At 35.5% G+C, this 13,565-nt stretch overlaps 1 protein-coding gene across 7 annotated transcripts in view; it reads right to left on the bottom strand.

Moving 5' to 3' along the window:
* POSTN (periostin) overlaps nucleotides 1-10,909 on the bottom strand; it is a 39,165-nt gene extending 28,256 nt beyond the window's left edge. For all 7 annotated transcript variants that reach the window (XM_017815148.1, XM_017815150.1, XM_017815151.1 and 4 more), the window contains exons 1-8: nucleotides 10,751-10,909; nucleotides 9,158-9,256; nucleotides 5,029-5,093; nucleotides 3,657-3,814; nucleotides 2,891-3,055; nucleotides 1,901-2,047; nucleotides 845-986; nucleotides 6-218 (exon numbers count right to left, since the gene is read on the bottom strand). In XM_017815148.1, the coding sequence (XP_017670637.1) occupies nucleotides 6-218; nucleotides 845-986; nucleotides 1,901-2,047; nucleotides 2,891-3,055; nucleotides 3,657-3,814; nucleotides 5,029-5,093; nucleotides 9,158-9,256; nucleotides 10,751-10,872 (1,111 nt within the window). In that variant the 5' untranslated portion in view covers nucleotides 10,873-10,909. The remainder of the gene's footprint in view (nucleotides 1-5; nucleotides 219-844; nucleotides 987-1,900; nucleotides 2,048-2,890; nucleotides 3,056-3,656; nucleotides 3,815-5,028; nucleotides 5,094-9,157; nucleotides 9,257-10,750) is intronic.
* Between the last annotated feature and the right edge of the window lie 2,656 nt (nucleotides 10,910-13,565).

Here is a 13,565-nt window from a genome sequence, read left to right as displayed (position 1 = left end):
CTGACCAGAATCAGGAATTAGCACTTGATCAATGAGATGGATAACGCCATTGCTTGTCACAATATCTTTACGTTTCACCATTTTCACTCCATTCACAGTCAGGCTTTCACCATCACAACCAATTTCAACAGTGTTTCCTTCCAAAGTTTCATAGACAGCTCCACCTGTGATTGCTTCAGAACACTGGAGAGTATTTAATAGGTGGAACTTCACAAGAGCTGCAAAGAAAAGAGCAGAAAGTTCATATTTGTGTTTGGACACGTATAATTCACATATAGGTGTGGGATAAATTATTACATCTATACAATTTCTAATAGTGTACTAGCTTAGTTAGCATATTTGCACTCATAGATACTTTTTTCAAAGTTATTGATACTATACTATAGGCATCTAAACAACATTTATGGTCAAAAATATTTGGCATTCCTTGTATTATGAAAACTCTACTGGTTATGCTGCAACCTGCATGTGGCAGGGTGGTGACTGCTGACATGTTCCAAAAGGACCTCAGGGTACAGAACTCTACAGGCTATGCAAAGGTGAGAGAGAACCCCACAGTCAGAAAGCCTTGTATTTATAGAGGCAGGAATGTCTATCAGAACTGAACTATTAGGAGCATCAATATGCCTATATTTTCCCAGTTCCCTATAAACCCTTTAAATTCAAACTAAGTTTTCAGTGGCTTTGAATACTTAGGGCAACAGGAAAAATCTCAGACAGAAGAAATAACTCCTCCTAGACAGAGGAAAGTAGAGGTGCTTAATTTCATAGCTACTAAGATAATGTAGTTTCTATCTCTTGATCCACTCATCTGTATTTCTCATTCACAAAAAAGGTTACATACCCTCAGAAGATACCTTGTCACCCATGATCCTTTCTAAAACTCCCCTTGGAAGTCTCTCAAAAGCTTCATTAGTAGGAGCAAAGAGTGTATAATGACCAGGCCTTCCAAGAATATCCATGACATCTGATGTAATGGCAGCAGCCTAAAACATAATTGGTTTTTTTTTATGCTGATAATTTAAAATATTACCAAAATACATTATCTGTCTAGTTTCCCTTCATGCCCACAGGTACTTCAGTGATAGACCAGGATCAGTGTTACAGAAACATGAAAAACTGAATGGACAGAAAGGGTTTCTTTTTCAACTGAAGACCACAAAGGATTGGCTTTTATATTCCTATTTTTAAAGGGCTTAAATGTTGTGGTTGCTGTAACAGTCATGGACTGTATTTGAGGGATTGAGAGGGTCTTTTCCGGTTTTATGCCTCTGCATTTAAAATACCTATTCGTATTTATTTTGGAGATGGACAATGGAAAAGGACAACAGTTATTTGCAAAACAATGGCACATTTTTTTTAAAATGCAGCATGAAATCCCATTGACAGATATGGCTGCACAAACATATCCTCCAGGAGAAAGAAAAAATAGAAACTTGGACAGAAAAAAATCATACTTCCGCTCTGCAAGAAAAATGCTTCCTATGTGCATCTACTGATGCTCTAAAACTTGCTATGAGCCAGATTCTGGAATTTATTTGGTGCTTTTACCATTTTTAATCATTCAATTTGAAATTATCTTTATCAATCACCGGACACTGTAACTTTATGCGCACATTTCATTGCCTGAGTGTTCGAAGAGACTTTTTATGTACAGGGACACACTTCACCGTATTTATGTGGTCTTATTTTATCCATAAAAGAGAAGAAGCAGGCTCCTTATGTAAAATATACTTTGACTTTTTATATAGCTACATTTGAAATACTAGATGGAGTTCTTAATTGAATTTACTGAACTAGGCCTTCATACTTCCAGGTATGACAAACAAATAGAAAAGAAATAAGAAAAAGAAAAACAAAACTAAAAGAACAGAGAAGATCTTTTATTTTTTCGACTTACTCTAAGAGATGAAAGATCGTCCTCGACTTCAATGAAATCTTGAATGGTACTTCCAACAGCCGTCAGGACACGATCAATGACATGGACAACACCATTGGTAGCAATCTGATTGCCATGGATGATCCTGGCACAGTTAACAGTAACAACCTGTATTTGAAGAATTAGAAGTAGTAGAAGATTAAGTATTAATTTTATCATAAACATCGAACCCGATTCTTACAGACTGAAAATGTATGTATTGTACATTGTGTATTCACTCTTCGTATTTCAGTTGGATTTTTTTAAAATTTGAAGTAAAATTTTGCAAGATTTGAAAGTCTGGCTAATCTTCTGGAAAGGTAACACCAGACTTAATTAAGTTACATTGATTTCTTATTCATGTTTTATTTTTCATTGCAATAATTCTGATTTGTTTTCCATATCTGGTTAATATGGTGATTGTATTGGTTTTTACTGATGTAATCTGTAGACCAACATAAACATTTTGATGCATCTAAGGCAACAAAGATGAGTGACTTAACTGGGAGTTTTCTAGCATTTATAAAAATTATATTTTTTCTAGACAAATAATGGATGTGTGTTTTCTACAATCTTAAATGTTCCTATCATGTACTCAAATTCAAATAAAATATCTGATTTAATATTATTTAGCAAACACATAAAGATTAATACTAGATTTTGCTGTCAAATTTATGATGATCATGTATTTTGGCCACAAAAGGTTTTGACCTGTATGAAGAAAGTTTTTTCTCGTTTGAACTTTGATTTCTAAACAGCACAAGTTTATTCACTCTTTCTTAGTGATTTGTCTAAACAGCAGTCAAAACTTCTTCAAGAGAAAATTTATTTTTTTTTTCCAGTCACAACTGACTTGCTAGGTGTCAAACTTTCCATAACTTATTTTCATTTCCATAGCTATATAAGGAAATAAAGGAAATAAAGGCTATAACTGAATAAATATATTAAAGGAAAAAAATAAAATAGACTTACCCCATTAGGATAATGGTTAATGAGCAATTTCTGGCCATTATACATAGACACGAGAGTCAAGCCATTTTTAAGATCTTTTGTCAACATGCGCTTATTTAGCATGTGATGGTGGAGAGCATTATACAGTTCAATATTTACATTGTAAACCAAATTCCTGTGAATTTCCTGAAGAAGAAAAGAATTTAATTAATTAGGAGCTTTGAAACATTTTTCCACTCAGAAAACACGTACATATTGTTTTACCTCAATTTTCAACATCTTTTAGGAAACACAGTTTTGAGGCCTATCAATTGGCTCTACTTAAATGATCCTTCAATCTGGTTAGCTCACAAATGGAAGACAAAAGGCTTCATCATAGACAAGTCATTGGAGTAGCTTTTATTCAATATTTATTTAATCAAAACCATTACTAAAAGAAGGATACCTAAAATACTGACAGTGCACAACTAGACATCACGTAGCTGCTGGAATTCCTAAAAGTTTCCCCAAAACTATGCTAATAACACTAACAATATTATTATTTTCATGCAGATTCTTAAATAAGAGACAATTATGATTGCTTAATACTCCTGAAATTAAACTCAGCCTCTCTAGCTTCAGGAAATGTATTTTAAACATACAAATTGTTTCATTATAAATTGCACAACATACTTTTATGTCTAAAATATCAGTATTGTTTCTAATCTACTTTATCATACACTAGCTTCAGCTAAAATGTTAGTTGAAATAGAAACACACTTTAACTCATACACATGTACACACTTACTGAATTTAATTGCTCCCAGGCTTCATTGCTTGGTGCAAAGAAAGTGAATGATCCTCGTCCTTCAATCTCTTCTCTCAGCTTTGATATGTCAGAGTACTGCTGTGTGGAGGTAGCTCCCACAATACCAAGTGTGCCATATACATGATCAATAGGAGCAACTAAAATAAACATGTAATAAGAATGCTGTAAATGTCATCCATGATCAAATTTATTTTGTTTCTTTTTGTTGGACAATTGTGCTAAAACTTTAAATCCATATTAAGCAATGTGCTTGGATTAAAAATTTGATTGTCAACATACTCAAAAATCATCTAAACACATCTGCTTGTTATTTATTTTTTTTTTGTTGCTTAACGAAAAATTAGAGCAAACAATACTGAATATTGTAAGGTTTTCTTTGGAAGAGCTGTCGTGCTTTTTACTAGCCCAAAAAGAAATGAGAGGCTATCTGTTGAATATAGGAGTAAATTCCATCACAAAACTTTAAATGGAGATAGTCTCCTTTGGTCATGATGGAGCAGAATTCATCTTCTGAAGCCTTTTGCTCTTCTTCCATTGTCCAGTTTGTGAACATATTGATTCATCCACAGGGTAAGAATGGCCATAGACTCGCAGTTAAAACAGTACTACATGAGAACAGTATTTATCTCTCCTTATTTTAGGCATCTAGAAGTGAGACATTTGCATGCAATCTAGTTGTTGTTGGTTCTTTCTATGGTTATGGAGAGGAGCAGACAATTCTAGAGTGTGACTGACCTCATCCTAATGTAAAAATCTGAAGGGAGATTAATTCATCTAAACAAATTGGTCTCTGCATTGTTGAACGCAAAAGGATTAGTTCAGACATAGGGATTCCTTCTCCCATTACTCTTTCTTGCTGAAATTAATTTTATTTATGTAAAACAGAAAAGTATAAATAGGAGAAATCAAGAATTCCTTTCTTCATTTTCACTCCTTCTTAGTTAAAGCCTATAAGAGTCTTCAACTAAATTAGAATAAAGTCTTTTCAGGAAAAGGAATAATTTAGATATGCTACATCTGTTTTTCTGACCTCACTGGTAAGTTTTAGGCTATTTTGGGATTTGATGAGAATAGGAATAAAAGTTCTTTGGCAGCTTTGGGAACTGAAGACACTGTCATCCCTCACCAATCCAGCATTGGGAAGGAGCCAGGAAATTCAACCTAAACTGCATGATAAGTTCAGTGCTGGCTGATTTTCAGCTGCGTTGACCATATACAAATGAGGCTGTCTATTCTTAGGCAATAATTCTGAAAAAGAGGCAATCATTTCTCAAGATGACCACTTTTGAAAATCTCTGGTGTTGTACTGCTTCCCATGTACTGATTTATCCATATGAAAAAAAGCTTATACCTGCAGGACATCCTCTTGTACCATCCATCTTCATGTAGCCAGGACAACACTCGTATAAGACAGTTCTGTGTGAAATAGACAAAAAAAAAATTAAATAATATACGAGAGAAGCACATACTAATTTTAGCTAAGTCTAATTTTTATCTTTTATTATTAATTTTTCATTACAAAATACACACTGTCCAGATATTCATCCTTTTTCTGTCATTCAGCCTTTTCTATATTGACTACAAATTGATCAAAATTTACTAAATGTAAGAATTTGAATTTGAATTTACAGAATGACTACCATCATTAAATTTAAGTACTAGGTAGGAACGTGGGAGGGCATGTGGTACTCATGTAGAGTACTAAAAGGTGATGTGACTAGAACAGTAGTTGAAGAAAATTAATTTATCTATCATACGTTGCAAAGAGTAAATGACATTGAAGAAAGAGAAAAAAAAGTGAGAACATTAAAGGAAGCTCACAGAAGAAGGGTTGTAAAGGAAAACGAAAAATTTAAATGAATGGAATAGAAATTAAAGTGACAGAACTACATGAGGTCACCTACATACTGGCTATAGGAACTAAATAGGTATTTATTTAAGAGAAGGCCTTGTGGATTGTATGGCAATAAAAAGTGGGATAAGAGAGCCTCAGCTTTCCAAGGAAGAATTTGAAGCAGCTCAGGAATGAGGGAGAGAGCTAATTAAGAACAGACATAAAACAGGTTATAGAGAAGGAAGTCACTAAAGACTAGATGGATGGACACAAGGAAAAGTTCACCAGTAAACATAGTGAGGATGAAAACCAGACTACAAGAAATAAACACCAGAGTTAAAAAAGTATGTCATCACAGCATAAAAAGAATTTAGCAATACTTGGGGGTCAGGAACTGTTATATAATGATATCAATAAAATACTCTCATTTTCGAATACATGTAAGCTACACATAACAGTAAACCAGGTGATAACTGTATACTGTCATGTTCAATTTAACATTGTGTGTCTTCTTAAGAAGACATATGTCTTCTTAATTATTATGACAGAAATAAAATTCTACCACAGGCCTACTTGAAAAGTTCTCCTCTCTCATAAGAAAGTGTAAATTCACTGACATCACAGAGGCGAATTTGGCTCCTCAGGAGAGGGAGGGCCAATAAATTATACAAACTTACTGAAGTCTAAACCATAAACTTTAATACATTAGACTTCAGAAATTACTTTTGAAATTATAGTACATTGTTCACTATATGGTACACTATAATGACAAGGAAAAATTGCCAGCACTGTTTTACCTAATAGATTTACTTTTATAGATGTGGCTGATGTTGGAGGTTCAAAAGTTCTGCACACTAATTCCTTGAAGGTTTTTACTAAGTTTTTACCGCTACAGTCCATGTTTTAATTTGCAGACTCTTTGGTGGCATCTGAGTACACTTCTCTCATTTTGCATAAACTAAAGCTGACAAATGGTTAACCACAACCACGTTAAAATGAAGAGCTTATTCACATGAAAAGTTGGACTCAATACCTTCACCATCCAAACTACTTGAAGAGATTAAAAGTTAAAAGTAGACTGGAAGAAAAATAACATTACAAAGCATGATTATAAAAGTGAGGATTATAATCCCATAATTGAAAGCAATCTGATAGAGGTGGTGAAGATTAAAAATGTGTATTTTTTAAACACAATTTTTCATTTCTCTGTGCTATGAAAATATTTTTCTCTATTCCCTCATATGCGTACACATACATGACATATTCACCCTGCTACCATGTACATATTTTCAGCTGAGAAGCCATACGCTGAAAGTATTTGTATAGTTTTTTTTAGTACATCTCTTTCCTTAAAGCAATTCAGTGAATGGGTATTCTATTGAATGCAAGAATAATGTACCATTTAGGCTACAGATTTTCAAATTAGTAATAAACCTTATACTCCTACTCCTTCTTGCATCCTTGCCAGAAGTTAATAATAAAAAAAAATAACAATCTGATTTAAGAAAACTGTGCAGCAGAATAGGAACCAAAATGTTCTCCCAACTGTGTGAACTGCTTTGTCATGAGAAAATATTTTTTCCTTCCCTGTAATAGAAAATCTCTCCCCCTCATCCCATGGGAAACTATGAAAGATCATGGTCTTAATTACCTCTTGAAAAAAGGAACGAGGAAGCTGAGTTATAAGCAGAGAGTAAGACATGGAAAGTTTCGTCTTCATACCATATCCAACAATGATAAAATTAATGAAAGACAGGAAGTTGGCTGAAAAATATAGTTAAGAAGAAAATGCTTTTTCAGCCACACGTCATAAAATCAGTGCCTTTTTTTACCATATATATATTGTTATATAAAGTCCAGGCTTCTTTTCAGTGATCAAGGGTTACTGTAAGTTCCTTCTGAGAGTATTCATGTTCCCTTACAGTTTTCTGTAGTTAAGTTTTTTAGCTGTTCTCAAAACGTGAGAAAGATGGGATGGGATAAAAGGGGTTTGTATGGAGCATACCGCAATACTGTTACAACAATTCAGTGTAGGATGTAATTCCTCAGTACCACTTGTGTGTAGACACAGTACACGGGGGAAGTATCACCTCATACAAGATCAGAAGTTATCTCATTTGTATCCCTACTAGTTCAATATATGATGGTGGCCAAAGAAAGAAAGCAATTACTCAGATAAGAAGCAAGGCTGCATTCTTGGGGGTTTGGAGGGGTTTGTTTGTTTGTCTGTTTTGGGATTATTTTTTTGGTTTGTTATTGTTTGGAGTTTTTTTAACACAAAGTTGTCCTGACCTTATCCAAAGGAGCATGTTCCAAAGGAAGAGGGTAGAGCAACACTACCTTAAGTCCTTGTTATTCTTGGCTAATGGAGACAGTTTTTAGTTTATTCAAATCAGCTCTGTGACTCATCTGGTTCTACTCCTTGCTGGCATGGAGATAAAATACTGCAGAGAAACAGTGGAAAGACTTTTGGTCCAACAGGCTTTGATTTTAGCAAATCTCTGTTACGTCCTGATTGTAAAGAGCAGTGGAAGAGGAGTGTACATAATAAAAGCATTCAACATTATATAGATCATATATACAAATCACGGAGGACTTGTTAACAGGGAGATATTAACCTGGGAAGATATGTTGTCCTTTGGATTAACATTCTTATTACACTAACCTTTTCAGTCACGTCTGTGTTTCTGTTTTTAGTATGCAGAGTATAAAACTCTCATTAACAGCTAAGACTGTTATAACAGATGCTCTATTACAGCCACAAACCCCCCTCAAACAGCTCTCAGGAGTTCTGTGACTTAACTTACTCTCACACACATTCTTTTCCTCCTTTGTCCTTGCTCTGTGAGTGCTTGTACAATGGTAAAAGAAGATAGGATTGTAAAAAAATCTTATTCAAATGGTAGGAGTGTTAAAATAGGATGGAGAAGGTAGGTGATAGTTTTGTGTAGACTTTCACGACCAAATCCACCGAGCCCCACTGCTCAATGTCTTCCTCTGGTTGGTTGTACCAGACTTTTTTCTTAGGTCCTTGCACAGGCACTTCAAAGTGTTTTACAGATTACACTCTTCTAAATTCTAGTCAGAATTCTAGTTAGAATAAAGTCTTCACCTGACTTCAGTTCAATGAATCTCAACTGCTTATTGTTTCAAACTATTTTTCCTAACACATGAAGGCATCTATCACTGCTTAACACATTTTGCTTCTGGAGCTCATCAAAGTAATGAACTCCCTGTCAGATTTATTCTGAGTTCAGACTTTTCTCTCATGGGAAGACATGGCATCTATCTAGGAATAAAACCACAGGAGTAGGTTTTTTTCCAAAACTGCCTTTGAGAACATCCAAGTTTCAGTCTGAGCCACTTTGAGGAAACACCCTTCTTCCCAACGTGTCTGCGGTAGAATAAAATTTAGTGCTAGTCAGTGGTATGGCAGATTTTACTGAAAAGTTGAAGTACTTTTGATGCCCTGAAGCATGTCCAGTGAAGGAAAAGGGAAGTCAGCATTTCAATGCCACCTGGAGGAGAACTAAAAATTCTGATATAAATTACAAACAGTTAGTTTGCCTGTGAGAAAAGGAGTTTTCTAATTGTGTATTGTATTATCTCAATAAATAGGGAACAGTTGGAAGCAGAGCATACTTACGCTTTCTTTCCACAGATGGCTTGCTGGTACCAGTTTCTGCAAGTGCTGAAGTATTTCTTTTTTGTTCCCATAACTTGCTGAAGAGCACAAACATTTGGGCTATGGGTGGAGTGAGAAACATTTTAAAAAGAAGTTTCTGCGCATTTCTGAAAAAGTTTTATATGAAATAGTGGCAAATACTGTTTCTGTTGAACAAGAAATTAACATCTGGCTTCAGTTCCCAGGGCAGGTGTGTTTTCAAGCAACCACAGTGCAAGCTGCGGGGACTCCCCAGCTGGGTTCCTTGGCAAGCCCACCCTCCCTGCAGTGACAGAAGCTTCCCCTTCGTTCTGGTTTGACCCTATGTCTCTGGTGGGCAGTGATCACCTGCTGTGCCTAGTCAAGTCTCAGTATGCCTTCCATTTCTCCCTGCAAAGTGAATTACCAGCCACCAGGGACTGCGTGGTGAATGCCATCAGGCTCTTTTCATTAAGGTTTTTGTCTTGTACACATCTGTGCAACGGAAGGTTGTGGGGAGATGGGGAAGAAAAGTGCCTTGTTCTTTATGCAGAAGGAAGTCCTGTCTTCTGTAAATCAATCAGCTATTTTGATTACCAACCCCTTGGACTACTGCAGGCACCTAAATAAACATTCTGGGAATTACTGGGGACCAAAGGGTAAGTTGGCATGTAAATAAAAGAAGTCACAGACTTCAGATGAGGAATATATGTTCCTTAGCATGGTAGTGTACAGAAGAGGAATTTCTTATGGTCAAATTCCACGGTGCAATTAGACATTTTGTCCCTAACTTTTATACTTCTGCAATTGAAAAATTCCTCAGTTCAAAAGTTAGAACATATATTTTGCATCACTGGGAAGCCAGTGAACATTTTTATTTGAAAAGCTCATTGTGCGTGTATGTAGCAGGCAGTGGGAATTCAGCAAAAGAAGATAGGATCGTAAAAAGTTCTTATTCAAAAGATGTTTTTTACTTAAGAACGACTACAGGAAAGCATCTTTAGACACATGTGTCTCCCTGACACCAGCTGTTCAAATTATTTCTGTGTCTCCAAACAGCCTGGCTTGTAAGCATTGTCTTTTGGAAACCCTGCTGAGCAGCTTACCGCACTGGTCTAGTGGGAACAGAAGTTTTACAAAGGGTTCCCAGTATATGTTCCCATGTTAGAAAGCATTTGAATAGAGCTCTTGATTTCCATTAGGATGGAATAAAAAGAGAAAATACTGTGGGATAGGTGTCAACTCCATTCAAAAGTTTTCAAACATATATTAAACATATCTGCCATCTCATCACATTAATTATGAACCATAATTAATTTCAGTGATCCTGAGTCTCATGTATTTGATCCATTGAGAAATGCTGATTTGAGATTTGTCTCCTTTTTGTGAAGTTTAACAGAATTCTGTCTCCTTTTGAAACTCCCTGGAAAACTTTTTATTTAAGAACAATTCATGTAACATTACCATTAAAAAATTCTACTTGAATGACAGTAAGAAGTCACAGTGAAAAATCACATTTAATATAATACGAGAAGAAAGGGGAGAATAAAGATTAGCAAGCTTCCTTTACATTAGAAACAAAAGCCAGCTACTTACCCCTGGTCGCGTGCTCTTATTCGACTATGAGTTAAAATCTTGTCATAGTGAGCAAAAGCAGCTGCTTGTTCAAAAGCAGACAACAAAAAAGTGGAAAAGGTGAATAAGAAAAAGATCTTCATCTTTAGTCCTCTGTTGCCTCTGGCAAGTCTAGAAGAGAGAAGTGGCAAAGGGATTGGAGAGCTGACAATTTATATGCATGTTAGAAGGTGGTGGGAGGGAACCACAGGATCAGTTTGAAACTTTGTACCACCCTCCTGAGAACTGCAGCTTTTACTGCCAGCTTCAGTAACTTAAATTAGTACTATACATTAACCATATAAGCCCCTTCTTTTATTCCCCGATTGGCTAATTTCTTCATTGTTACAGAGAGCTTATAATTTTTTTTCTACTGACACAACAATAGAGAAATTTTGAGAAATTTATACTTTGGCTTATGGTTTAGTATTTATAGCACTGAGGTATCCCGAGGTCATGGTCACTGTGAGTGGTTTTATTCAAACCCAGAGGAAGATGTTGTCTGTTCCCACAAGAACAGCATTTCTTTCCTTTGTTTTCCATGTCCTCACTGTTATCAGCTGTGAGCTGCTTAGCTACAGAAGTTGATGAAAGTTCCAAATACTGTTGACAATAATCTGAAATAGTGTTTTTGTCTTGAGAAAAAAACACATTCTGTGTAAGAAGTAGTTGCTCAGTTAAAAGCAGAATGTTTGAATATTCATTTTAATTCTAATTATAACAATGGCTATTACATAATGCTTTTGTTCAGAACTTTATGCAAGATATGATTACATATCATATAAAAATCACTATCTGAAAATTTGAACATATACCTTTTTATATGTTTGTCTGTCCTTCAAAGACTCTTGTGAAGTAAATGGAAGATGTAACTCTGAGCTGCAACTGAGGAAACTGAGACAGAAGTGGCGGGCTCAAGCCTCCTGTGAAGTGACAGTCTCAAGACTCCAGGGGCAGTTAGTGTTTGGACTGCAATCCAGGAGTTTGCAATTTTCATGTCAAGGAAAAAATTCTGCAATTTACATGGAAGTGTTTGCATATGAATACAATTACAAGGGAAAAATCTATAGATCATTTCAGATTTTTATGATAATAAGGTGAGTTCTCATGGCAGTACTTCACTTTAGTTTCTTCCTCCAACCAGAGAGAGCAGTGAGGTGAATAACTAGAAATGGATGCAGCATTGGACTGACACACCTGGGACCCGCCTATCACTATAGAACAGACACAAATGAGGCAAAGAGCAGCAGATGGAGCCAGGGACTATTTCCTATACATAATCATAGGTAAGGGTTATAACTATGCAACAGTATCTAGATAGTTTTTAATTAAGGTCTTGTCTTAGGTAACCATAGGACTTCATGGTTTCTAAGATTAAGAGCAGAGATATTTGGTAATGGTAGGTGGGCTTCTATTCTAACGTGACCTCTACACATCCTACCTGCAAAAAACTCAAGATAGCTCATGTCACCTCTGCTGGAAGCACCAGCATCTCTAGACTCTCACTGTGTGAACTCCACACCCGTAACCTCACTGTTGGATCAGCTGATGGAGGTGTCAGGTCAATTCTGTGATATAATATTAACAGTATTAGGAGAATGTCAGTGCTGTGTTCCTGTTCCTCTCAGAGCTTTTTGTCTATTTCTGGTCTTTGCCACAAGAAATACAATGAGAAATATCACCACGTAAGTGTCTAGATATGACATTTTCAGCTGCTAATTGGCCTCAGTTGATTGCTCTTTGCAGTTCTCAATCTAGAGATGAAAAAAATTAGAGGATACTCTGCTAAATTAACTTGAAAAACTTCGGAAAGCCCCAGAACTTTACCAGTAACCTGTTTTCTTGGGAGCACCTCCCTCCCTCATCTATCTGTTCGTGGTATGGCTCAGGTTCTTCTCTTCCACACTTAGCAAGTAGCATCAAAAATTAGGAGACATTAATGCTGCTGCATTCACTGACCTCCTGTTGTTTACAGAGCTATCTACCACAGTTAAAGATGGAGCAGTCTGAGCAGGACTAGTATTTTTCTTTCCAGATTTTTCCAGCTTTCTGATTAGTGACCCAATGTCAAATCACAGAGAATCCCATTTTTATTCTACATAGACTACAGTAGGCTATAATTTGACACAACCATATAGCAAGCCTGGCAATGTAATTATATTTAATGAGGCAAATGTTAGTAAAAAATAGTCAATGAAGACGTATTGTTCACTGAAATAAAACAATATGTGCAAAAAATTAAAATAAACTTGTTTTCTGAAAAAAAATCTAAATTGCTGAATGAGTTGTTCTGGTGAGCTGTGTAAAAATACATAGATCTTAAAAATGGATAAAGCTCATCTTTACTGGAAATTACTTTTTAAAAAATAACTGGACGGAAATTGCTTATAATTTAAAAACTTCAAGTGAAAACAAAGTAGAACAAAAAGTCTAAAGAAAAAAGAACAACCCAACTACATGAATCCTGTTCCTTATTCATGTTCATATTAGTCTAGATATAAAAGACAATAATGGATCCAGGCTTTGGTTTGCCTGTAATATAACGGTGTGCTGCACAGCACACCCGAGTAACCATTTTAATTTGCCAACTACAATTACTATTGTAATTCAGCAACATTTTATTCGCTTATGCTCATTGCTACTTTATTTAATTTGTTGTTTAATTATCAAGGTGGCTACGACACCAACAGCAACCTTAGGTTTTTTCTTCCTTTGGCTAAATACTTTGTGCTAGTATACTTCCTAAGTGATGTGATGTTGAAGTCCTAATTATGTATGTTAAAAATTTTAATTATAA

The sequence above is a fragment of the Lepidothrix coronata genome, unplaced genomic scaffold (genome assembly GCF_001604755.1).
Source record: "Lepidothrix coronata isolate B3197 unplaced genomic scaffold, Lepidothrix_coronata-1.0 Scaffold48, whole genome shotgun sequence".
NCBI lineage: Eukaryota > Metazoa > Chordata > Aves > Passeriformes > Pipridae > Lepidothrix > Lepidothrix coronata.
Note: the sequence above shows the minus strand (reverse complement) of the source record. Positions and strands in the feature narration are given on the sequence as shown.